We start from the raw sequence: 26,387 nt of genomic DNA, 5'->3' as shown, positions 1-26,387 counted from the left end.
GATGTCTTGAATTGGTTTGTTTATGCTCATAGTGTGTGGGATATGACTCCACAGCATGAAGGCAGGAGTCAAAACTGGTGGGGTAAATGCAGAAGTCTCTCATCCCATCTGAGAACACCTTCACTCAAAGGAAAATAATTATTTCAAGCAAACTGATTTTGGGATACTACTTCTGTCTCTGCAGAACCAACCACTATCAAACTGGTAACTTTTCCCTTTTCCTTCACAGGACCCTCAGTAAATAAAGCTAAAGCACGTGCAGCACAAGAGAGAAACAAAGGTACAGAGAGAGAGAGACTCTTATTCTTCTAGCCATTTTAAACAAAGTGGTCAGTGGACTCGTTGAATTCTACCTGAAGCCCTTTTCACCATAAGTTTCAGCAAGTTTCTATGACTACTGTCGCACAACTACAAACCACTATTACTGGACAGATTAGAGATCTACCCAAGTAGATGACCAGTAGTTCTGAACAACTTGGACCCAGGAAGTACTGCATATTTCAGTTACAGTGTTACTAAAATTGGAAGGATCATAAATTATTATTATTTAATACATTCTAGTTTTTATTCTTGTGAAAGTGTTTCACACAATGAATTTGCTTTCCTGATGAAATATAAAGTGACATGTATGAGAATAGATTGCTGACCCACTGACACTACTTTTTAAATGCAAGTCAATGCAATTTGTGGCTCTATTTTTAGGAGAGACAAATGAGCCATTAGTGGAAAAATAATATTTTAATAATTTGCCAAAGGGTCTGTGTGTATATATACTTTATTATAAAATAGGAATTTTTGTAGGTCAAAAGTATCAGTACATAAAATGCAATAAATTAAGTTTATACATTTCGTATAGCTTTTCTACTTCAGAAAGCAGTAGGCTTCATTAGTGCTTGGTCTCCAAATACCTGTTTAAAAAACACAACATGCTCTTCACAGTGCTCTCCTGTAAAACAAACAAAAAAGACTGTGTGGAATTAAATCTGAAATACCTTCCCACTACTTTATTTAATTTGAATGCAGTTCCTGAGGATTTCTAGACTGGTCACACCTGTTAGACAGGACCACTGGTCCAGCTCAATAACATAGTACATCAAAAAAATTGCACTGAAACTTCGTACCAAGAGTTGATGAACTGGAAGTAGTTTAATATGTACTTACTGTTGTATGCTAAGTTACTACTATGACAAAACTGGATTCTCAGCACAATCAAAATAACATGCCACTTCAGCCAGCACTAGAATAGTTTCTCTACCCTCCTCTTGTCCAAACTTCAGCACAATTGTCCATGACACTATCTTGGCAATATCTGTCACAGTATGAAATTACATTCAGACTAGCCGATTCCCATAAGCCTTGTATTGCCGCAAACACTGGGACATACCTAATCAAACTGAGGGGAAGGAGGCCTTTCTATGTTCTTTATCACTGTTATGCTTAAACCCTGCTACTAAGAAATCCACACCATGGTATACCTGAAAGAAGGCCTTTCATGATTTGAGTGTGGAGGACTTTCAAGGTAAAAATGGTGATATATGCATGCATCTATACTCTTCCCTGGCCAAGGGAAGTATTCAATTAAGTCATATTCAGAGTACCTCCATTAAAATAAATTAAATGCGGTTGATGTTGAGTATAATGTATCTAAACAGCTACAGCGAAATAAGTCCTCCTTCTACTTGCACTCTGACTAAAAGTGAATTCCTGAAACCCAAAACATATAGCAGCAGATTCCCCACAACCACTACCCATCTATTAAATGGTCTTTACTACAGTTGTCATTTTCTATGAGAATCTGTCAAATCAGTATTCAAAATGTAGACACAGTGCCTTTAATTGCAGAAATGATATTTTAAGAGCAAAACAGTACAGTTTGTGGTGGGTTATCTTTATTTGAACTCTGTAAATCAGTGCTTTAAACTTCTTTAAAAGCTAGTGTGTTCTAAAAATGTATGGTCTAGACAGCTTACGGAGGACAGGGGCAACTTACCACAGGTTGTGTATTAATACCTCAACTGTTCAGTTATCTTAATAAACTTGTACGAATATTCACTAAAATGTGGCCAAGCTCCATTTAAATGGCTTAGCCAAGTCCCTAAATTCACTCTATAAACCACAGCAGTTTTTCCAATTTTCTCTTAAGCAGGCTCACTGAAAATATTTACCAGTAAAGCAGATTTGGAACCAACGTTGGTTGTAAGTGGCCAAAAGTACAAGAACAGATTGCTGAACCTTGAGTCTATCCCAGCTTACTAAGATTTACAAGACACAATCTTGTTTAATAAACTTTTCTATAAAAAGATACAGGCTGGCTGGGATTATCTTGACACACTTCCCTCCCCGCTTTGCAAATGGACACTTTACCTGGAGTGAAGCTAGGGTTTCCACGCAATCGCTGATTTCTCTGCTCAAAGAACCTGAATATGGTATAGAATAGCATCTCATCTTCCGTCTGCTTTGCTGCATCAAGAAACTTTCGAGCAGAAATACTATCATGGCCTCCAATACCTCTGATGAATCTCAAGGCAGCCAGTACCTGATGTTTAGACAACAAAACTTCCACTATTTCATCATTTGCAGTAGAAAGTCTCTGAAAGCAAAGTGACTACATTAGTGCCTGCTGAACTAATGAAAGCCCTAAATCCAACACACAAGGGGAATGATCTTGCCATTTATTACGGTGGACGATGAAGTGTTCAGATTGGGCTGTTCCTCTTGCAAGACACTCAGGCAGGAGCAAAGAACTGTGGGAGGTAGACCCGTATCTCCTCAGTTTTTCCCCCTCCTGCCTAGGACTGAGCAGTTTGGCTCTCCCAGCTCTCAATGTTTTGTTGACTGCTAGTCAGCTGAGTCCTCTTTAACTACTTTCTTAGTTACTTAGTAATCTTCCTCTTCCTTAGTTGTTTACTGGCAACTTTGCCTGTCTTTGTTACTGTTTGGTGTCAGTCCTTTTATGTGTCCTCTGCTGAGGTAAAAAGAAAAAAGCACCATTGTCTCCCTGCTAAACATGTTTCCCTATTCTATGTTCAGTGTTTTACTTCTATTTTTTCATTAATTTCTTAATTTTTATCTTTTTTCCTTGTTGCTGGCTGTTGCCAGCGGTTGAGTTGCCTTTTCCTTCAACTTTTTTGCTTCACAGACTGCCTCCTGCAGTGACTGTGCGCTGCTTCCCTAAACAGCCGCTCAGCGCCTTACTCTCAGCGTCCTTTTGGACCCTTTATTCAGCGCATCAGCTTTTCTACAAGAATTGCTGCTTCTGCAAAGAAAGGTTAAGGGACAAAGAAAATAAGCTTCCAACTTCTTTTTCTCCTGTCTGCTGCAAAGGGCTGTTGCAACATGTTTTGCCTGCAACAATAACGGAATCAGCAGTCTGCTTCAGTGGCTCAATTTCTTCCCACTAAATTTTGATGGCGTTCTTATGAGTCTCTGCAAGGCTTGGGTGCCTCTCCACATAAAAAAGTGAAACAAAAGTTGAAGCAGCTAAACCTAGCAGGGTCCTCTAATACTTTTCACAGTCACTTAAATCACTCTTTCCATCCCCCCCCCCTGTTGTTGGTAAGGTAAACAAACCTCCTTCAGAGCAATCCATGACTCAGCCACGCAGCCCTGGCTCAGTTATCTAGTGAGGTTTTACTGCCACCTGCTGGCAATACAAATGACATAGCCATGTCCTCTGATTCTGAGCCTGAATTTCAGGGTTTTGCTGATGCCCAATTAGGGTCTAATGAGCAAAGTTCATTGTCACCAATGAGTCAAGGTTTATCAGAAGTTTTGAAGGTGAACTTGCCTGCTTCTTTAATTGATCCGTTGAAGGATGCCCTTCTCACCTCCTTATCATCAGACCATAAGCATGACTGCCTTATCGCTGGCTAAACACTTCTGTATTTTCCACAAAGACGAGGTTGTGCTTCACACTGATCCCACTTTTGTACCAAAAGTACTTTCAAGATTTCACATTCAACAGGAGTTGGTGCTTCAAATGTTTTGTCCTAATCTGCAGCATCCAAAAGAAAAGGCTTGGGCATTCTTTGGATGTGCGGCGGGCTTTGAAGATCTATATCCATCGTACAAAGAACATTAGAACTACAGGTGTCTTGTTTGTGTCTCTTCATACTTCATCTCTGGGAAAGAGTTTCTTCTGCCACATTATCCAGATGGCTACGTGCTTGCATACTGTCGGCTTATGAGTCTCTTAAGTTACCTTCTCCATCACATATATTTCCACGTTCTACCAGTTCAGCTTCTATGTCGGCGGTCTTTGCTGCCAATGCTTCCCTGCTGGATATCCGTAAAATAGCTGCTTTGCATTGGCCAATACGTTCACGAGGCATTACAGGCTAGATCTTTTACCCTCAAGTGATGCAGCCTTTGGCCGCACAGTCCTTCATCAGGTTCTATAGTTAGCTCAACTGCAGTTGGGTCCCGCCCAGTTGGGAATTGATGTGGTATGTCCCAATCCAAACACTTCATCGTCCACCATAATAAATAGGATGATTGGTCTTACCTGAATAGCAGATTTATTAGGTGGACAATGAAGTATTCAGAACCATCCCTATGTGGGTCTGCAGTTGAGTCAATTTCATGAGCAGGGTTTATTACCGTATTCATTATATGACATTATAATTTATTATATGCCTGAGTTTTATCATGGAGGGTTTGTTTTCTTGACATGCAGGTTCCCCCCCCCCCATGCTGCTGCACATTACTTTCTTTACTTTCGTTCCTGTTCACGTGTTAGGCAGGGGGAGGCAGGCCTTGTGTTTAATTTAGTTTTAGATTTTTGTCGTGATGCTCCTGCTTGGCAAGTCGGAAAAACTGAGGAGAAATGGTCTACCTCCCACAATTCTTTTCTCCTGTCTGAGTCTCATGCAAAAGGAACAGCCCAATCTGAGTACTTAATCATCTACCTAATAAATCTACTGTTCAGGTAAGACAAATCATCCTTTCTATACTCTGGACATGAAGATTATATCTTTACCTTACTTATAACTTCTGATCATTTATACTTGTTCATGATTGCTTGTTGGTATATAAGCAGACAAGGAAATCGCATGTTAAAAGTTTTCTCTGTGTACTTACCTTTAACATATCCAGGGAGAGCTGATGTGCTGGAGGGTAAATGCTCTCTAACGACAGTAACAAGCAGGCCTGAAACAGGAAGTTCAACAGTGTCTTAATACTTCACAATTATGTGTTAAAACCTAAAAGTAGCATGGTTGAAAACAGTGTGAGCCAGAGTCCAGATTCCTGCTATGAAGATACACCTACAAAGTCTGGTGAAAGGGCAGCATAGAATTAACCAAGAAGCAATGAAAGCCGTATGGTGAAGGACGAAAGAAACTAACTTACCAGAGGTTTTGAATCACTGAGAACATGATATTGCAGGAACTGGTGAAGCATATAGAATAGGTTGTGCTGAACAAGGGTTTTGATAACCAGTTCATATAGATAATGCTAAGGAGGCAAGGAAAAAGACTGCTTAAACCAGTAGTAACTAGGCAAGTATTTAACTACTACGTTATCACCTTAGTTCTAGGGGGTGAAACACAAGAAAAGTTAACTGAAAAAGGGCACATATACATGCAGGGTGTTGTTGTTTTTTTAAAAAATACTATAATTTTCTGAATTCAGTACTAGAACTTAGTAGAGCTAAAGGCTACTAGTCTGTATAGCGGAGATGGGGAACCCGTGGCCTTCCAGATGCAAACGCCCATCATCCCTGGCCATGCTGATGGGAGTCTGAGTCCAATCACATGAAGAGGGCCACAGGTTCCCCTTGCCCTGCTCTGAACTCTTCAGATAGGTTAGTAAGCTCTTTGGCTGCAGCTCGTCCTACTTCAACCTCTTGGCCAGCTGGCCAGTGAGAAGAAGGCAGCAGGAACAGATATGAAGTCTGAACAGAGCAAGGTTGATCCTTGAAGCCTCTGGATTTTTCTTCAACTTGAGCTAAATTCTTTTCAACTCCCTACTTTCTCTGTTGGGAAGGGGTTTACTGGGTTTAAGAATACTCAAACAGATTTTTCTTTTTTCTCTTCTGGAGGTTGAAAGGGAATTGAGACATTTTCTCATGAGCCTGCCCTGTTGATAGTTCCCTATAGCATTTGTGGCCTTTGGAGCAGGAAGACTGGACAAGCAAACGGAGGTTCAAGTGCCTGGATGGAAGGAGCTGTAGCTGAAAGCAACTTGAAACTCAATACTACCTTTAAGACTAATCCAGCCTACCTAATACTATTGGGTGAGCAGAGCTCTCCATTTGAAGGAGGGTAATGCAGTGTATGAGAGGTGGTGGCAAACGAATGGACTTTCTCCAACTGTATTGGTGCATGTATATTCACACGTGAACTAGAAACCTTACACTGAAAGATGCCGACACAAGGGCACAAAATTAGCACACTTACAAAGGCTCATTTCCAATCCTGAATATTTGACTAAGCAAACACTCCAGCGTTTCAGAAGGAAAAAAAATTGTACAACTGTAGCTTTGATCCCAACACATCTGTTCATTGCTAGCCCAAACTCTTCATAGTGCTATTTGTCATATTTATACTTAGTTGATATCTATAAGTTGCTCTGTCACCTCAAATCACCTCTAAAACTTCATATATCATTACATGCAAACTAATGCAACGGTTCTGTAAAAGAATGTAGAATGTCTGTATAAGGGGAATGAGCACATTTTAATTTTACTTAACAAACAGCTTTAATATTTCAAAAATTGGTAACTAGTGTGCAGTCTAAAAATAGTTAACCGGGATAGAGAATCATAATCTTAATTAACAAGACATTTTAAGTTTTTACCTGAACAGCTATCTGGAATTGGTTGAGTGAGCGAATATACTCCATTAGGACAGCTATAGTGAACTTGTGAGGTGCTTCCTAAACAGGAAAAGGAGAATTTACTAAAGGAGATGCTTCAACTCCAATAAAGAATCTGTTTAAATCAGGAGTCATTTTTTTTAGTTTGTGGACTCATTTCTACCTTTGAGAAAGTGTCACAAAATGTCTGCCGGGGGGAACGTGTCCCATTCATGACCATCATCAGTCACAAAACATTCATTACAGAAGTCAAACTGGTGAGCCTAGAAGGTAAGTAACTTGCCCAAGAGGCAGTAAAACAAGGCAGAAGTGGGGTCTGAGCCCCAGAAAATACGCTCTCTCTCTCTGTCAACCAACTTCCTCTCTCACAGCCCACCTGCAGCCATAGTCCTTGCTTCCGCCTTTCTTCCCATGGCCTCCATCAACTCAATTTTTGTCCTTGTACCTACAACACACAGGTACAGAGGTCCTCTCTGCTCTTCAGCCAGTGAAAAGGTTGGCTATCATTTTAAGAATGATGTGGGCATGGGCAGTAAAAGCTCAGTGAGAAATAACAAGCAGCCAGAGGAGGAGCACTACACACTAGGGAGACCACCTGTCAGATAAAAAAAATATATCTGGTGCAATGTGGAGAAGACAGCATGTGGCGGGGGACATGATAAGGACCCCCAGGTTTAAAGTGTCTGATTGACAGCTATTCAGACTTTCTTCCTGCTTCAGAGAGACTGACAAACTACCTTCTGTTTATCACAACAGTATTAGTTACTGTCAGCTGTGATTAATACTCGCCTCCCTTTGAACTAACATATGAAGACCTATGAAGTTAAATCAGCGTGCTGGTGTGTCTTTATCAACCAACCTTTTTTTCTGTAAAAACAGACAAAACATGCGTATACATGTCTGACTGATCAATAACTGCCTGGGTACGAACTGGCCGTTTGGGAGGTGGATTGCTTCTGCTCTGCCCAGTTTCTAGTGCCTGAAAAATACCAGAAAATATTTTGAGATATAACATATATTGAAGGGCTGATAGCACTTACTAATTTTATACCTCGACACCTAGATACACTGGGTTGTATTTGACAAAGCCATACTCGAGTAGACCCACTGAAATTACTGAATTTAAGTAATGTTTATTAACTTAATCAGTCTACTCAAAAGTGACTTAGTCAGCTACCACGCCTTACTTGGTAATAGATTCCAATGACTGACCAAAATCCATGTTTATGTCTCGGGTGCCTCCTCCATGAGGGTGGCAACATGAGAATGGGCTTTTTCTGCAGTGGCTCCTAGTCTGTGGAATGCTTTCCCCTAGGGGGGCTCACCAGGCGCCTTCATTACGTATCTTTAGGCACCAGGTGAAAATGTTTCTCTATAACAGAGCTTTTGGCTGATTAAACTATCTATGGCCTTTAAATGTGTTTGTGGGAGGGGGGTTATTGGTTTGTTTCTGGTTTTTTGTTACAAAATGAGAACACAAAAGATGTATTTTTATGTAGCGAACTGCCCTGTGATCTTCAAAGAAAGGAAGGTATACAAAATAAGTAAAATCAGGATTAAACCAGAACTATAACTTTAATTAAAATGGCAATGCCTTCAAATACGTAAGAATATAAGAGCCTGCTGGATGTCCTGTTCTCACAGTGGCCAACCAGATGCCCATGGGAAGCCCGTAAGCAGGACCTGAGCACAAAAGCACTTTCCCCTCCTGCAGATTCCAGCAACAGGTACTCAGAAGCATACTGTCTCCAACTGTGGAGGCAGAGCATAGTCATTATGCGTAACAGCCAATGATAGCCTTATCCTCCATGAATTTGTCTAATCTTCTTTTAAAGCCATCCAAGTTTGTGGCCATCACTGCCTCCTATGGGAGTATGTTCCAAAGCCTAACTATGCACTGCCTGGAGAAGTACGTTCTTTTATCTGTCCTGAATCTTCCAACATTCAGCTTCACATATTTAGTGGACTTTGGTGTGGAATTATTTTTCCCCACAAATTAAAAATTAACTAGTTCCTTTTTTAGGGATTGCAGTGATCATATCTGAGCATTAGTTACGTGTGTGTGTGTGTGTGTATTAGAGAAGCTACTTTTCATTGTGCAAGGAATTACAGATTTGAACACTGTCAAATCAGCGATCAAAGATTACTGCTAATCAGAAACGGTATATACAAGGCACATGGCAAAGAAAATGATGTTCATAACTTGCCATATTGTAAGTCTGCTCTGCTTCCAAGTATTTCTTATATTCATGATTGAGTTTGTCAAAAACGGTAGCAACCACACTCAATGATCCTCCGTCTGGTTCACTTAACACTACAACAAAAAACACACACGATGAAATTAGTGGCAAGGAACATTGGCATATTAAATTCTGCAAATACCTCTGAAAATTAGTATCTGTATTTATGCATCGCTCCGAACCACATTTCATACTACAATAAACTAGCTGGTAGTCACCATAATATAGTTAACCTTAAATCTTCTTATGCTAACTAGAGGCCAGATAACTGATACTTTAGGTACTTAATATGGGAATGGCATAGTGTGCAAGAGAGTGCTTTTAGAATTAACTTCTTACAAAGTTTTTCAAAAGAACAGCTCCTGGAAACTGGAAGCAAAATCTTACTCTGAGAACACACAGCAAGAATAACCATCTTGCAATCTTTTCTCTGAAGAAGAAAGTCCATTAGTTTTCCTTTGTCTGGTAAGAGATTTACTATAGGCTCCAGTTTCACCTGCAGATTCCAGAGGTAACCTGGAAAGAAAAAAAAACCCAATAGCAAATCCTTTTCCAAAAGGAATCTAAACTTACAACAGTAACATGAGCCACTTCCAAGCCAGACTTTACATATAGTATCTTTGTCCTTATATAATGCTTGTACAAACAGACTCCAACATCAGACCAAAACATTCCCTTACAACCACATTATGATACTATACTACATTAGAAGTTACTGATTCATAACTAGCTTTTCATTGAGTCAGATATTCCACCAACCCGCCTGAGTGTGGTTTTTTAATATCTTAAATATGAGGATAGAACATACTTGGTTGTGGTTTAAAAAAAAAAAAAAGATAGCATTTTAATTACACAAACTGATGAAAACAGAAGAGTTCTGACAGCTTCAGACATACCTTCGCTTGCACTGATGATAATATCAGGCTGAAAGACAATCCAGGATGAAGAATCTAAATGTTAAACAAAACTCCACAGAAATGTATTGGCCGTAGAGTCTCTATAAGGTCTCAGGGGTCTACAAAGTCACTTCATGGCACCTCTTAAATGCTGCCAAAATTACTATTAGGATTGCTATTTGTCAAAATTGGGGGGAAATGAGAACACCATCCATGAGAGAATGACTAACAAAATCTGAAGCACAGTATGTGTGGTTAGGCTGACATATATGAAGAGAGGGTAGACAACTAGATAATATCTTCATTGAGAAATGGAGCCATTTCATAATGTACTTGAATACAGAATACAGAATAAAGTAAACCAATTTGTGCTACTCTGAATTTTGTGTCATTAATTTGTTATGCTTGTGTGTTTGTGTATATATATAAATCTTTTCCTGTATTGTCAGCTCTAGATATCCCATTACTCTATTTTTATTCTATATTCTTTGGCATATGTTATTATATTTGGTTATGTTTTGTTAGAAATAAATATATGATAAGGAGGGGGGGCAAAAACAAAGTCACTTTATGAGATGGATCCAAACAGTTATGTGACTAACTTAATATACAAAAGGGAGATGTGCAAGCTTAATCCTGGCACCCCAACCACCCCCAAGTCTTATCACATGATAAAGTTATTGATTCATAAGGCTGGGGAAATAAGACTGAGCACACTTAACTGGGCATAAACCCAACTGAAGGCCCAAGCATAGGACTGTGTTGCATGCCAAATAGTGCTATTTTATACTCTTCAAAGATTCAATGCATATTTCTATTGCAATATTTTTCAATTCTGCTCCCTCCAGATATAAAAAGCAACATGTTTATCAAACAAGAGAGAGAAAAGATCTGGGGTTCAGTTTCAGAACAAAACACAAACTGTTGAAGGATACAGAGTTTACAGGGAACCGGGAACTGACTGGTTACAGAAGCTGGACCTGTACATGGAGAAAGAAATTGTATCAATTACTCATGATCCTGAAGAGATTAATTTGTTTTGATAAAGATTCACAGTAGAAATCTATTCCATATCAATATACCTTGAAGAGTTAAGGCTATGGTCTAGGAGGATTAGGCCCAAGAAATTCATATAAAACAACAAATTCACATAAAAAATAGATAAAATAAATATATTGCTTATTAGCATTTACTAATGAATTAGCTACAGTACTAAATCCTTTATAGCCAACACAGAGGTTGACTATTTGTTGCACAGGGTCCCCAACACCTTCCCTCAAGGGATCACTTTTGTTTTAGAGCTATAGGCATATTTAGAATTCTGGGTGGAATCTGGAGAAAGTGCCCATGAAATGGTGGTTAAGGAGCAGCACCACTCCTCATCTCCCGTGTACCATGTTGTGACCCAAATGTCAGAACTGAGCCTGCAGAGACAGGGCTTGCATAAGGGCAGAAACAGACACCCAGGTGACACAGGATAGAGAAGGTTATTTGCTAGGTGGTTTAAAGCTCCCAGCACCTGGTCTTCATACTTTCCCTTGATACTCCGGCTACACTCACTGTGGGTGGAGGCATATGGTGGGAAAGTGACTGAAAAGGGGCTTCTCAGTACATTTTCATACAGCTCACTCAAATTTCCATCCATCTTTGTATAAGAATCAGGAAGCAAAGACTCTAGCCAACCTCAGAGAGCTAGTCTTCATTTTCCAAATCTCGTTCAAATTGACAACTGAACATGAAATTTTCAGTGTTTCACATGGAGCTGAAGACTACTCTGGTGTAGAGACACAGGCTGCTTAAAAGCTGCAATCGTGGGGGGAGGGGCAAACACAAGAAGGGGAAGCTTCTAAGCAAGGTCAATCCTGGCCAGGGGACCTGCTAGCTCTCTCCAGGCAATGACAGCCAACAGCTGCCTAGAAATGATACTATTTCTTCCCAGGAACAAGATATTTGAAACATTTAGCAAAAGTTAAACAACATCATTCCTTAGTTGTTAAATAAAATGGAAACCCAAGTGATAGATGCACAGTCAAATGTTACATTTTCCAGTATCTCTTTCTTTAGATCTCTCTACCAACTAGATTTCCAAGCTAGTTAAACAGAAAACAAAAGACCCCTACCTGCCACAGGAATCTGATAGGGTTGTATAGATCGAGCTGGAAGTACAAGCTGGTGAAGGGTAACTGTGCCATCAGATTCTCCTTTGAGTCTGATATCAAATATAATAGAGGTCTAAAATTGACAAAAAGAAATAAGTTCCCTTGTGATGCACATCAAAACTAGTTCATATGTATATGGAAAAGTGCAAAAATGGTGGAGTAGCCTTGTCAGACTTCTTATATGAGGTGTGGAGGACCTTCAAGGGCCAACTGCTAACAGAGTGTGGGGCCAAAGCCAAAACTCACATACAGCCCATTTACAATCAGACCACATGCACATACTTAGATGCATGTCAGAATTACAACTTGTCCATTTAACCACCCTAGCAAAATCCAGTGCTGCCAGTAACCAGCTGTCTTTTGCCTAAACTCACATGTGAAGTTATACTAGCAATAGGTCAACATGCATACAGTCTCATTCACCAATTTCCCCCAAACACTGAGCACAGCTATTTTGCCTGCAGGCCCCCTTTTGCCTCTCCTTTCCCCACTCCTCTTGTTCTCTTGGTTTAACAGGACTTCTCCCCAGTTTCATTACACCACAATATGCAGTTATTGATTTACTTCTCTTCCGTCTTCCTCCATCATTCTACGGTATGATAATTACACACATTGATTTTTAAAATAATCCACTAATGACACATGGTGGTGGGCTTTGTTCCTAGGCTATCAACAGCCATCGACCACTGGAGTAGCAAAGGCAGGGCGGAGCCTCTGGAACAGCGGAAGTTCTGTTGTGCTAGTGGAATTCTTTTTGCACATGAAGGTATCTAGATCTCACCAAAGGGCTATTGGGGGCTACTAGTCGTAATGGCATGGGACGCGGGTGGCGCTGTGGGTAAAAGCTTCAGCGCCTAGGGCTTGCCGATCGAAAGGTCGGCGGTTCCAATCCCCACGGCGGGGTGCGCTCCCGTCGTTCGGTCCCAGCGCCTGCCAACCTAGCAGTTCGAAAGCACCCCCGGGTGCAAGTAGATAAATAGGGACCGCTTACTAGCAGGAAGGTAAACTGCATTCTGTGTGCTGCGCTGGCTTGCCAGATGCAGCTTGTCACGCTGGCCACGTGACCCGGAAGTGTCTCTGGACAGCGCTGGCCCCGGCCTCTTAAGCAAGATGGGCGCACAACCCTAGAGTCTGTCAGGACTGGCCCATACGGGCAGGGGCACCTTTACCTGTACCTTTTAGTCGTAATGGCTATGCTCTGCCTTCACAGTTGGAGGCAGTAATGCTTTTGAGCACCAGTTCCTGGAAAGCGCAGGAGGAGTGAGGGCTGGGTGCTCTTGTGCTTGAAGCCTGTTGGCTGCTTCCTCACAGGCATCTTGTTGGCCCCTGTAAGAACAGGATGCTGGACGAGAAGGACCATGGCCTTGATCCAGCCGGCTCTTTCGATGCTCTTAAAAGATTTGTCGTGCCCGACACAGCTACAACTTTCACCTAACTTTATTCTTGTATATAATGAATGATTTTAACAATCTGAAGCACAAGCAGGCAAAGGAAGATAAAATGGAAGGCTTCAGCTGTTAATGTTTAATATGAGAAATAAAACCACAAGGAAAAGTAGTACCTCAGTATCCTGATGATGAACTACCACCAGGTTGTCCACAACATTTAGTGCAAACTTGCCAGTCCTGTATAACTTCAATATATGCAACTTCTTGCAGGAGCCTTCTCTGTGGTAGATTTAAGCATGGAGAGACAGAGAGCGTATTATCATCAAGAGCATTGATTTTATTATTATTTTATTATCCTTTAATTTCAACAATCAAAATTATAAATAACACACAAACTTGCCTTGGTAAGTGATAAAGAACTACTTCAGCTCCTGTGCTGTTGGATGTCCGTGAGTGGTGTCTCAAGTACAGAACATAAAGTTGCCCATATCTAAGGAGATAAAATTATTCTATTTCATATGAACTCATGAGTAAATTTCAAAGTAAAGGGTATGGATGGATTCTAAGGTCTCTCTTGACAGCCATTATAATTTACAATACTGCACTGTGGGTTAAACCACAGAGCCTAGGACTTGCCTATCAGAAGGTCGGTGGTTCGAATCCCCACAACAGGGTGAACTCCCGTTGCTCAGTCCCTGCTCCTGCCAACCTAGCAGTTCCAAAGCACGTCAAAGTGCAAGTAGATAAATAGGTACCGCTCCAGTGGGAAGGTAAACGGCGTTTCCGTGTGCTGCTCTGGTTCGCCAGAAGCGGCTTAGTCATGCTGGCCACATGACCCAGAAGCTGTACGCCGGCTCCCTCGGCCAATAAAGCGAGATGAGCGCCGCAACCCCAGAGTGGACCTAATGGTCAGGGGTCCCTTTACCTTTACCTTTATATTGATAATGCTTCTAAATAAAGGCTCACAATTCCGTAAGTGGAATCCCTCACAGTAGAATCATTATTTCCTTTGAGGAAGACTTAAAAGTTTCCTTAACTCCTGCACTGAAATTAATACAGAATTAATTTTAAAAAGGTGCCAATCCATGGAACTAAGGATAGGTGCAACTTCGAAGCTGCACAGAAAGGACCAGTATTTTTCAAGTTGAAAGGAAAGCGGAATTGAAAGATTCTGGGCTGAAAAGATGAAATGCATTATTGTAGTAACCAAATAAAGAGAGTATAGTAAATATAGGGAGGATTGGGCCAGGGTCTCTGCCTGTCTCAGGCAGTTCCTTTTAGGGGGGGGAAAATCAATTTTAAGGTGTTCAAGAGGGGACTCCTGAATTCAAAACAAACTAGGCTTCAGTAACTTGCTCTGCTGTGTACATTTTAAGTTTCTTCTTTCCTTTGTTCATTGAAATAAGTGGGCTTAGAAAGTGGCTGTTATCTGTAGCTATTTCACATCCTCTCTTAGGAAACAGAACCGTAGAGCAAACCAATTGCTTAGTAAGAAAGAAAAAAAGGAAGAGATATTAAGATCAACATGTCCACATTTTAGAACATAAATCTAAACGGAGGGAAAAAACCCCAACGATAATACTTACATTGTAGCCATAGCAATATCTCTTTCAGAAAGACTGAGTTTGGACGCCTTTGGAGCTGCGGGTAATTCAATTTCAAACTTGGACAGCTTTGACATAGTTCCACCCTAGAAGAAAGCATGTTGAAAGGGTTGCATATAATTCTAATTCTATGTGGTTCCTCTTATGGTTTTCATAAAAATTATCCCAGCCTATAATATTTTCTCGCAGAAACATGAGCGTACCCAGTCCCAAGCAGTAAAATGAAGTTTTAAACTTGCAATTCTAAATTTGCAACTTAATATTATACTCGTTGATTTTAATGATCCACAAAAATAGGTTTATGATTGAGCGAACTGTTCATTAAATAACCTATCCGAGGCATCCATTTCGCTACTTAATATTCCAACATTAACTATTAAGTAAGCTAGCACAAACTGAAGCTAGAAAATGTCCAAGGTACTTTGTCATCTAAAAATATTCTGCTGGCACTGAATCTGTCCGCCCCCCGCCCACCTTACAGTTTTTTCTCAAAATTAATTTGCAGCTGTGACCTGCACTACTAAATCAACTTACAAAAACCTCATCTTTGGCGGAAAGGAAATTAAGTCATGGGGTTAAAACAAAAGTTATACATTATGACTGACTTCTGACATGTTTTACTGGAGACTTTTCCTTTGAAATCTTGACAACATAAAAAAAAATCTACAGGTCAAAGCAGGTGCTGAATAGAAGGTGTGTTTTTCATAAATTCTGGGGACAGATGGTAGATATATGAAAAGAAGTAGAGATTCGCTGCAGCTCCATGATGCTTCCAAGTTCACACACACACACACCCTCCTCACAAAACTGTCTTCCAGATAAACCATTTGCTGACCAGAGCATACAAACAGCACCTCCAAATGCCATATAAAACATAGCCAAGCTTAAAACCAAAGGCAGTAGGAAAGGTGTGTACATTTGGGAGCAAATGAAAGGCAAGGGAATGTAATGAAACACAGCATAGTTTTAAAAAGCTCTCTTGAGCAGCTAAGTAAAGCAATGTGGATGATAACACTGGAAACTCGACTACTACTATTACCTTAAAATAGAACGGCTGTAGAACATTTCCAAGAACTGTGGTAGACAGAAGAATTACGGAACTCTCAGGACAGTACATGTACCAGTTTACGTTGATATTCTGACTCTTCAAAAGTTTCAAAATTCGCTTCTCTGGTAACACCTGAAGACACAAACAAATTCCAGTATATTTCCAAAAATGCAATATATTTTACAGTTGCTAATCCTAAGAAATATTTAAATTTGCTCTAGGTGGGAAGACGGCATGTGCAGAATCTGGTTGTCAAAACTTCTGAGTTGTGTGATGATGATGATGATGATAATAATAATAATAATAATAATTTATTTATACCCCGTCCATCTGGGCGGCTTTCAACCAAATATTAAAAGCACAATACACAGCACCAAACATTAAAACTTCCCTAAACAGGGCTGCCTTCAGATGTCAGGTGTGTATCAAAGTGGAATCAGGTAACACTGATTCTTCAAGCAGCTGCACTGGCTCCCTATATGCTACTGAGGCCAATTAGATGTACTGACATTATGATATAAAGCCCTGACACAAATACTTTAAGGAGAGCCTCTCCCAACATCCATCACCTCAAGTCTTGCGATCTGGAGGGGAGGCCCTTCCTATGGTCCCACTAACTGCTTAGAATTGGGAGCACTGCTGATAGATCTTTCCTGCCGTATTCTATTAGAATATTCATTTCCTTCTTCACCAATATGGGATTACTTAAGTGTGGAAAGGAAAATTTAAATTTCAAAAGCCAAACACAAAATTACAGGATTTAGCTCATCTGGCACTGAAATGTCACTTGGCCTTTAAAACAGAGCAAATATGGCAGAACAACGTAACATACTTAAAAGAAAGGAAATCAGATTGTTTTTCTTACCTGATAAAATTCAATTCCCTGATCTGTTATGAAGACGATTTCTGCAGAGCCTGTCCAGCAGAATCCTAAAATGTTGGCATTCTTGGTCTTTAACAGCAAACAACATTCAGTTGAAATAGGCGAATATGCATACAAGTTCATTTAAGGCAGAATTATCATGGGTCTCCTGTTCTAGTTTAAATGTTTCAGTTCCAGCAGTAAATCTAGAAAGGAGTCCCCCACGTTCAAGAGTGTCACAAGTGCTTCTGATGTGCAAGTAAAGCTTCCAAGCAAATATGGATCCTCATTGACAATATTTTATCATATACAGTACATTCTGCATGTTTGTCACTATGCAAATACAAGTATTATATTATCATATACCCTTGTCAAGCATCCTAAAGCTTAGTTTATAATAAAGAAATATGAAACTAAACTTAGAATCTCATCCTATGCATGCACACTCAGAGCAAATTCTACTAAGTTCATTGCAACATTAAGCTTTCAAATGCAACTGAAATATTCAGTGAAGATTTGTAGCAGTTATACTGTAAAACAAGACATCTGATAACATGGCTATCTCATCACCCTCTCACAAAAAAATGCAAATCCACACATGTTAAGCAAAGGCATCCAATGTCAGTCATGCAAATCATAATGTTGTATCTGTTACTTGTATCTGTAACTATCTGTGCTAGATGTTACTCATAATGCTCCATTCCAAATGACTAGAAGCATGGTGAAAAATGGACAAAGCAAAATTAATCTGAATTAATTCTAATCCCCTGAGTTGTAGGGGGATTGAAATATTCTGCATCAGTTGCTAGGTTTAATATAAAAAAATAACAGGAGAATGTTTGTTGCATGCTAATCACACTGCCCACTAAGGATCACACAAGAAGCAATAGGCTTAAACTACAAAAGAATGACTGGATCATTAGAAAACACCTACAAGCAGTATTGAGGTTTTCAGGAAAAGTTGATCAGCCATGTGTCAGAGATACCAGAATCACAGAATAGTCTGTCTTATGACACAACTTGTGTACTTTTGCAGAAAGGTGGGGAAATTCATCAAGAACACCAACAACAGAAAACTGCTGTATTGGACTCTTTCACAGTGACTCTAAAAGCTGCTTCACATAATTAGAATTTATCACATGGATGTAGGTTCTATGAGAAAAATTGCATGTACACAAGCACAGTTCAGACTACCCTCTCCATGCATTCAAGAACACATGATGAAGAGACATGGGACAGCATGAGCTAGGATAGCTGTTTGCGCAGAGTTGGTGGTTTCCTGAATCCACTCAAACAGGTAAATTACAAAACTGGATTTTGGAGAAATATGGGAAGAATTGATGCATATCGCTATGAACATCAGCACAGTGAGCTAGCTTTTTCAAGATAGGATAACTGAAATTTTATCACGTGCTTACATTGAATAAATGTTTCAGAACAGATTGCAAGACTAACTAAATGGGAAGAGAAACTGCGCTTCAAGGGTAGATTATCTGCACTGCAATCTCATGAAGTGGCTGAGTACTTTTCAAAACTGATTATAAGCAAGAGAGGTTCCTAAAAAAGCAGAAGGGCTCTGCCTCTTGAAAGAGGACTGTTTATTATACATGCTTGGGAATTCTTTGTTACTTTCTACTGCTTGTTCAAGAACGGATTTGGGAATTTTAATACTTCCAACTATGAAATCTGATCCACTTAAATGAACAAGCTTTCTCCTCCTCACCTCCCAATGTTCATCACTGTAAAATGAGAGCTACTGGCTAAACCTTGCTGATGGTCAACATTATTTTTAAAGGCAAGAATACTGGTGTTAGTGGTCAGCTAGAACCTAAAGCATTCTGAAGAACTACAATAGCAGCATAAAAGTGAGATGACTCCATTCTGCATTTTGAAACTTTTTTTATGAACCAGCAAACTGAAGGTTAATGGAGGTTACAATATTTTAAAGAGTTAACTTGGTTTAACTAAGTTAACTTAGTATTTGTTTAAATGTACCTTGCATTCTTGAGTATATTCTATCTGTGGGAAGTCTGGAATGAAGTTCAGAAAGTCCTAGAACAACAAGAAAAGCAGCAATTAAGAAACACGTAGGCTGAAACCACACAGTGTTAGGTACATCTAAGCTCACTGATTTTAATTGACTTAGCCAGGGGTCAGCAAACTTTTTCAGCAGGGGGCCAGTCCACTGTCCCTCAGACCTTGTGGGGGGCCAGACTATATTTTTTTTGGGGGGGGAATGAACAAATTCCTATGCCCCACAAATAACCCAGAGATGCATTTTAAATAAAAGGACACATTCTACTCATGTAAAAACACACTGATTCCCAGACCGTCCGTGGGCCGGATTTAGAAGGCAATTGGGCCGGATCTGGCCCCCGGGCCTTAGTTTGCCTACCCATGGCTTAGGCACACCTAACTGCATAGAGCAAGACTATTAATATACTTGAATCTCTCTTCTTTGTAAATTAAGACAGGCATCTAAGAGCTTCTTTTCTGTTTTAATATCCTACTTTCCACCTAAATGCTCCCTAAACTTTAATTGGCCATGGAATGCAATACTGTTCAAGACACTGAAGAAATGTAAAGGAGAAAATTATTTACAGACAGATGTAATGGTGAGTCATAATACTGTCATAATTCAGATCCCAAGCTCTTGCCTCCAGAGCTGCAGTTGCACTCAGGGTAAGCTAATAGTAAATATATTAATACAAAACAAAAGAAAAAAACCCTGCAGAGAACCCATTACAAGATATCAGCCACCAAGGACAAAAGAAATGGCTATAAACACTCCCACATGCCCCTAGACAGAGGTTTAAATAGAATAAAGAAATAAAACCCAAGAGGCTCAATTCGATCAAGTTTCTTTAATCTTCCTTTCCCTAATTACAGTGGTACCTTGGTTTAAGAAAGATTTGGTTTACAAACTCAGCAAAACCAGAAATAGTGTCTTGGTTTGAGAACTTTACCTCGGTCTAAGAACAGAATCTGAACGGTGGAAGGGCACTGATGGTGGGATGCCTCATTAGGGAAAGCACCCTTGGTTTAAGAACGGTTTTGGTTTAAGAACAGACTTCCGGAATGGATTAAGTTTGTAAACCGAGCTATCACTGTACTTCTAAGCCACAGTAACTGTATTAACATTATCAGCTACTCTATTAGTCTACATTTCATTGTGCTTGACTATCTGAGTTATTTTTTAAAACTTGCAATTTCTTACCACATTCTTTGATGTTCTCTGGACAGCCAATATTTTGTTGCCCAAAGAAAATTTGATGCACTTCACTTCCCCTTTGTCTTCCATTCTATAAAACAATAAATTGTCAGAGGAGATAATTTATGGCCATTTTACACAGCAAACCTATACACATTATTCAGAAGGCATGCACGCAGTGGGCACCGCTCCTAGTTATGCCAGGAAGCCAAAAATCAAAGCACAAAATAGATAACTGAATACTAGCAATATGCCTGTGATTATGGCAGGTTGGAAAGCATGTATGTCTGTGCTGAGGGAGGTCCTCTATACTACCAAGGTTCCAGTACATACACTGCCCTCCCTGCCGCCACAAATTCCTTGTTAAACATAGCTGTCAACCTTCCCTTTTTTTGCAGGAAATTCCCTTATTCCAGCGCCATTTCCCGCTGCTTCCCCGGATTGTTAGATATCCCATAGACTGTTCCTAGGACAGGTGAGGCTGCTGATCCCTTATTTTCAAGGCTGCTGATCCCTTATTTTCAAATCTAAAAGTTGACAGCTATGTTGTTAATGAGTGCTGGATTTGCTCAGTATTGTGGATAAAATGTATTATTATTATTACTAATTAAATTTCTATATTGCCCTTCATCTGAGGATCACAGGGCAGTTGACAATATGAAAACAGAAAAATATATACCATAGTAACTAACAAAAACAATACCTCCCCACACTAGCTGACTCTTCTATTGTGTCTCCCACAGTGATTTATTCTTCTTAAAGGAATGAATGGCAAGAGAAAGTAAAGGGACACTCTTAAGAAAACCATCAAGAGCTTCATTGCTAATTCTATAGGCAGAATGATTATTTCCTGACTGTATACCACAAGCCAGTCACTAAGACTGCTTTCTGGAAGGCAAAGCACCATCACTAAATTTCAGAAACCAGATTTAATCTGTTTAAATTCAGGAGCTCTTCACGCTATGAAGGTGGTGCTAATATTTATATTTCTGATGCTTTAATCTATGTTTTAAATGCTGTAATTTTATGTTTTATTTTTCACTGTAAACCACTTTGAAACATACCGTATTTTTCGCCCTATAGGACGCATCGGCCCATAGGACGCACCTAGATTTTTTTTTTGGGGGGGGGGAAATAAAGAAGAAAAATTTATTCCCCCCCCCCAGGCGCGGGGCTGGGGAAGCTCGGGCTTTGGCAGCTTTGGCATCGCTCTGGGAGCTTGTGGGGCTGGAGGAAGGGAAAGCCCTCCGCCACCCTTCTAGCCAAGTTGGGGGACAGCGGGAAAGGCGCGCTGCGCCTCCCGCTGTCCCCCGAGTTTGCGGGGCTGGCGACGGGGAGGAGCAGGCTTCTCCCCCCCCCGCCAGCCTTCTAGCCAAGTCGGGGGACAGTGGGAAAGGTGCGCTGTGCCTCCCGCTGCCCCCCCCCAGTTTGCGGGGCTGGCGACGGGGAGGAGCAGGCTTCTCCCCCCCGCCAGCCTTCTAGCCAAGTCGGGGGACAGCGGGAAAAGGCGCGCTGCGCCTCTCCCGCTGTCCCCCAAGTTTGCGGGGCTGGCGACGGGGAGGAGCAGGCTTCTCCCCTCGCCCCGCCAGCCTTCTAGCCAAGTCGGGGGACAGTGGGAAAGGCGCGCTGTGCCTCCCGCTGCCCCCCGGGTTTGCGGGGCTGGCGACGGGGAGGAGCAGGCTTCTCCCCCCCCCGCCAGCCTTCTAACCAAGTCGGGGGACAGCGGGAAAGGCGCGCTGCGCCTCCTGCTGTCCCCCTAGTTTGCGGGGCTGGCGACGGGGCTCTCCTGAAGCCTGGAGAGCAAGAGGGGTCGGTGCACACTGACCCCTCTCGCTCTCCAGGCTTCAGTGAAAGCCTGCATTCGCCCCATAGGACGCACACACATTTCCCCTTCATTTTTGGAGGGGAAAAAGTGCGTCCTATAGGGCGAAAAATACGGTATACTGAAAGGTAGGATGTAAATCCCTTAAATAAATGGCCAGATTATGTTTCACCTCAACTGGAGAAGCTTAAGACTGCTTATCTGGTCCTATAATTCAAAGGAACACCTGAGAAGTGAGCCAGCCAGAAAGACAAAGATAACGAACCCACAGCTTTATGCTATGATGATTCCAAATATGTCACAATCTAAAAGCAGTCAGCCAGAGTAGGCTGTATGCATTTCTTTAAAAGTTGTAAGTCTTGTGTATTAAATGAAACACAAGTGGCCTCAACTAGTCACACAAATCAGCATTTTCAAAGAAGCATTCAGTTTTCTCTTACAACAAAAAAATTGTGTTTTGTATCAAGGTAGAATCTTAGACACTGCAACTAAAGCCCAACTCCAGGCTATCAAGAGATTAAGCAGCACACTCTGTTTTAGAGCACATTTACCTGAATGAGATGGGATTGCGGTCTTCCAAGCCTTTAACTACGACCCCAGTAGCTCCACCAGATCGAACAGCAAAAACCTAAGTAATTAAAAAGTTAATATCCAGATTTAGGTTCATTTTAGTACAGGGTTCTTAACTCACTATGGTCAGTGACTGAAATAAATCAATTCATTCATTCATTCATTCATTCATTCATGGTTCTTAACCTGTGGTTCATGGATGGGCTTCACAGGGTCAATGAACTAGGAGCAAAAAAATAAAAAAATTGATGCAAAAGTTTGTGTATATATGATTATGTGCATTTTTCTCAGGAGGGGGTCAATAGCTTTCATCAGATTCTCAAAGGGATCCATGACGCTAACAAGGTTAAGAACCACTGCTCTAGAAACTTTCAAAGTAAGATAAACATCAGATTTTATAATTGCAGTGATACCTCGGGTTAAGAACTTAATTCGTTCCGGAGGTCCATTCTTAACCTGAAACTGTTCTTAACCTGAAGCACCACTTTAGCTAATGGGGCCTCCTGCTGCCACTGCGCCACCAGAGCATGATTTCTGTTCTTATCCTGAAGCAAAGTTATGAACCTGAAGCACTATTTCTGGGTTAGCAGAGTCTGTAACCTGAAGCGTCTGTAACCTGAAGCGTATGTAACTCGAGGTACCACTGTATTCCTTTCTAATTATGAATGTAGTTTAATTTAATGCATTACTCATTTAAAAAACTGGTTTAACTATTTTATTTAAAATATAAAGGACCAGTTCTCATTATTTTCTCTAAATGTCAACAGTTGCAGTTCCTTCTTGGCCACTTGCATGCTGCTCATGGGTCCTCCCCAACTAGGGCAATGTGAGGCTTGCTTCCAATGACTTCTCCCTACTGATAAATGCTAGGTTAGAATATGTCAGTTGCATAATTCATTCTTACATGATACCACTCCCAAAGATTGCGCAGAAGCTGCAACTCAACTGTTGGTGGCCTTGGGCAAGTGGTGGCATATAAATTTGTACAAGCTGCCAGTAAGCTTATGAACCCGAAACAAGGAACTCAATGGCAGTCAGAAGTCACATGCATCTCAGAGATCACATCTCCTCAAATACACTTATCTGCCTGTTAAGACAAGGCTCTGCTCCAAGTTCCTATTCAGGTAAGGGTGGCTGGAATGAAGGGCAGTGCGCTTTCAGTAGCTGCTCAAGTTTCGCAGCTTCCTTTGCCTCATTAAGGGAATTACCCAAGTGCTTTAGCTAGTGAGGACAAGGAAATGGGTTGGCAAGAGTGAAAGTAGAAACTGTTTTCTACAGTTATTTTGTTTGTACTTATTTGCTCTGGGATGTATTTTATGCCTGGGCACATTTAGAAAGGCAGGATAGAGATGGTTTAAACAAACAATATGCTTATTGGAAAAGTTTACTAATAACCAGACTGTGCACACACAGAAAAGCCACAACGTCCATAACCATGAACAGCTAAAAAGGGTGCTTGTGAGATTGTGAAAATTTGTGCCAAATGTTCAACAACTACAGGCACACACACAGTCAAATGTGTGTTGCAACAGTTCGCACGTGGGAGAATTTTGTTTTGTTTTGTTTAGTCCAATTACCAGCAGAAGGATGTCACAGCACATATCTGTTTAACCAGACCAAAGAGATGTCAAAGCTACAATGTGGCAAACACAGGCTTTGATGTCAAATTTCAGATTCCCAGTTGTTTTTAAGACCAAGCTCACACAAAGCCCGTTCAAGAAACTTAAGCAATCACATGGAGAATCTGTAACAGAGATCACATGAAAGCACCCACTAATTAAATTAGTGTTTCAGACATGTGATTGTCACTAGAAGTTGTATTTCTCAAGAAAAATATTGCAAATTATATCAGTTTTCGCTCTTGCATTAAGAAAAGGGATAGAATTTTCTCTCATGAGTTATTTACGGCACCTTTAAAAAACTGATTCAAGAAAAAACTATCTCTGCTAGCAAATTGAAGTGCTGAAGGTAAACTCATGGTAGGTGCAGAGATTGTGAAATGGGCACCCAATTTGGCCTTCACCTTTCTGCCCATAGCATGATTTGTGTTCTATTAGTAAACTGAAGCAAACTGTCTATATGATGCAACAATGTGGACATCCCTACCAGGCAAAGCAAGTACTAATTCCAGAGAGCCAGAAGAACACCCAAAAAAGCCAATGTTCAGAACAGAGAGGGAACTGAACATTTAACATTTTTGTAGAACCGAAAGCATCAGTAAGGGCAGTTTCCCCGCAGCCTAAGACACAATGAGCTGCACCTGAACTTCCCCTTCTTTGCAACTATTAAAAGAAGTTCCTTGTTCCACCTGGTCATTTTACAGATACAAACATTTCACAAGATAATAGGCAGTGCTGCCCAACATCCACCCATCTTACTGGTTATATTACTTCAAACATATTGCAGGAACCATTTTTCTGTAAAAAGAAAAGCAGCCATCCTACAACCAAGTTGGAGAGCCTTGCTGCAGCTCCAACAGCTGTGGGTCAAAATTCTCACACAAGGCCTGCCTACAGCACTAAATCTCTTTCACTGAGAAGACTCTGGATCACAGTAATTCTCAGGGCTGTTCCCATGACTGAGTTGTTAATTTGTGTGTTAGTTAATAGATCTTTATGGACACATAACTTTTTTCTGTGTATATATTTGCTATTGTTTTTATTTAGTTGTTCCCCACTCCGGGATTAAACTATGTGATGATGACCAGGCTATAAATATACATCATCATCAGTAACAGATAGGTAGCCGTGTTGGTCTGCCATAGTCAAAATAAAAAAATTCCTTCCAGTAGCACCTTAAAGACCAACTAAGTTAGTTCTTGGTATGAGCTTTTGTGTGCATGCACACTTCTTCAGATACCATCATCATCAGTATTTACAGAAGCCACCCATTCCAATAGATCTGGATTCTAGCAGTGGCTTTCAACAGCTGAATCCGGATTTGCAAGTGGATGGAATACACACCCTTCTAAGATGGTCCACAAAGCACAATTCTTTCCAAGGAAGGCAAAGAGAGGAGATTCATCCGATATTTTTTTTAAAAAAGACCACAGGCTTCCTGCACATTTAAACAAGTTTTTCTCAAATTTCGCCTAGCGCCCTTTTCGCTCTCATCCCTGCATTAAAAATCCCACCTGCGGAGCAACTGTTGAGAGGTAGAGGAGGGCCCCACTCCCCCAGGAGAGCCCCAGGAGAAAACAAGGCACGAAGATGGGCCCACACTGCGGGAGGAAGAGAAGCTCTGGAGCTATAGACTGCAGCTGCAGCTGGGGGTTTTGTTTCTGAAGGGAGGGGCCGGTCTGGGAAAGTTGGGAAGCTCCTGCCTTTGCTGTATTTATTATTATTATGAGGCGCCTGCTATCCCAGGGGTGGCGGCGCCAGCGAGCCGCGTGACCGACCGGTTCCACGGGGGCAGGAGCGGGGGGGGGAACGGGCTGCCCGGCGGGTTCCGCCCCTTCCCTCGGCCCGGAGCCCCACCCCACCCCCTCACCTGCTTATTGGCCTCGTCGAAGAAGACGCAGTTGACGGGGCTCGCCTTCTCGAAGTGCACGGGCCGCGCGCACAGCGCCAAGTAGTAGTCCTGGCTGGCGGCCGTCGCCATGGCAGCGGGAGAGGGGCCCCTCGGCGCCAAGCAACTGCCTTTCCCCCCGCGCGGCGCTTCGGGCCTTCCCGCGCCTCTTCCTCTCACTGTCCCCCTCAAACCCGCTTCCCACACAACAAGCCGGTTCGTGGTGGATGCGGCTCTTCCTCCTCCTCCTCCTCTGGGTGGCCG

General features: G+C 41.3%; 2 protein-coding genes and 1 long non-coding RNA gene across 4 annotated transcripts in view; 2 read left to right on the top strand and 1 right to left on the bottom strand.

Annotated features, from left to right (window-relative positions):
* Nucleotides 1-849, top strand: part of NPC1 (NPC intracellular cholesterol transporter 1) — a 35,677-nt gene extending 34,828 nt beyond the window's left edge. Inside the window, exon 25 of the mRNA XM_082234760.1 lies at nucleotides 230-849. Within this exon, the coding sequence (XP_082090886.1) occupies nucleotides 230-312 (83 nt within the window). The 3' untranslated portion in view covers nucleotides 313-849. The remainder of the gene's footprint in view (nucleotides 1-229) is intronic.
* On the bottom strand, nucleotides 760-26,355 carry RMC1 (regulator of MON1-CCZ1). 2 transcript variants are annotated; one of them, XM_082234816.1, is made up of 20 exons: nucleotides 26,106-26,355; nucleotides 22,598-22,674; nucleotides 20,231-20,315; nucleotides 19,009-19,065; nucleotides 17,017-17,103; nucleotides 16,143-16,283; nucleotides 15,086-15,189; nucleotides 13,900-13,989; nucleotides 13,673-13,778; nucleotides 12,073-12,184; nucleotides 10,888-10,932; nucleotides 9,953-10,006; nucleotides 9,444-9,572; nucleotides 9,024-9,130; nucleotides 7,676-7,795; nucleotides 6,799-6,876; nucleotides 5,350-5,454; nucleotides 5,080-5,148; nucleotides 2,365-2,590; nucleotides 760-946 (listed from the first exon to the last, which is right to left on the bottom strand). In XM_082234816.1, the coding sequence occupies exons 1-20, from the start codon at nucleotides 26,214-26,216 to the stop codon at nucleotides 867-869; spliced, it is 1,983 nt and encodes a 660-aa protein (XP_082090942.1). In that variant the 5' UTR covers nucleotides 26,217-26,355; the 3' UTR covers nucleotides 760-866. The 2 variants fall into 2 exon arrangements, with proteins under 2 accessions (XP_082090942.1, XP_082090943.1); XM_082234817.1 differs by lacking the exon at nucleotides 26,106-26,355 and adding an exon at nucleotides 25,580-25,718.
* Nucleotides 4,227-6,715, top strand: LOC309539082. The gene is made up of 2 exons (XR_014222676.1): nucleotides 4,227-4,927; nucleotides 6,041-6,715. It is a non-coding gene; the product is annotated as an uncharacterized lncRNA (long non-coding RNA).
* Nucleotides 26,356-26,387: the final 32 nt, after the last annotated feature.

This window comes from Podarcis vaucheri (assembly GCF_965113315.1).
Source record: "Podarcis vaucheri genome assembly, chromosome: 8".
Taxonomy (NCBI): domain Eukaryota; kingdom Metazoa; phylum Chordata; class Lepidosauria; order Squamata; family Lacertidae; genus Podarcis; species Podarcis vaucheri.
The sequence above is the reverse complement of the archived record's forward strand: the minus strand, read 5'-3'. Positions and strand labels throughout refer to the sequence as shown.

Coding starts and splice junctions, on each gene's coding strand:
- RMC1 (XM_082234816.1), bottom strand. CDS start 26,216: ATGGCGACGGCCGCCAGCCAGGACTACTACTTGGCGCTGTGCGCGCGG. Junction 5,455..6,798: donor AATTCCAGATAGCTGTTCAG/GTAAAAACTTAA, acceptor TTGCCTCCTTAG/CATTATCTATATGAACTGGT. Junction 5,149..5,349: donor TCAGTGATTCAAAACCTCTG/GTAAGTTAGTTT, acceptor TTCCTGTTTCAG/GCCTGCTTGTTACTGTCGTT.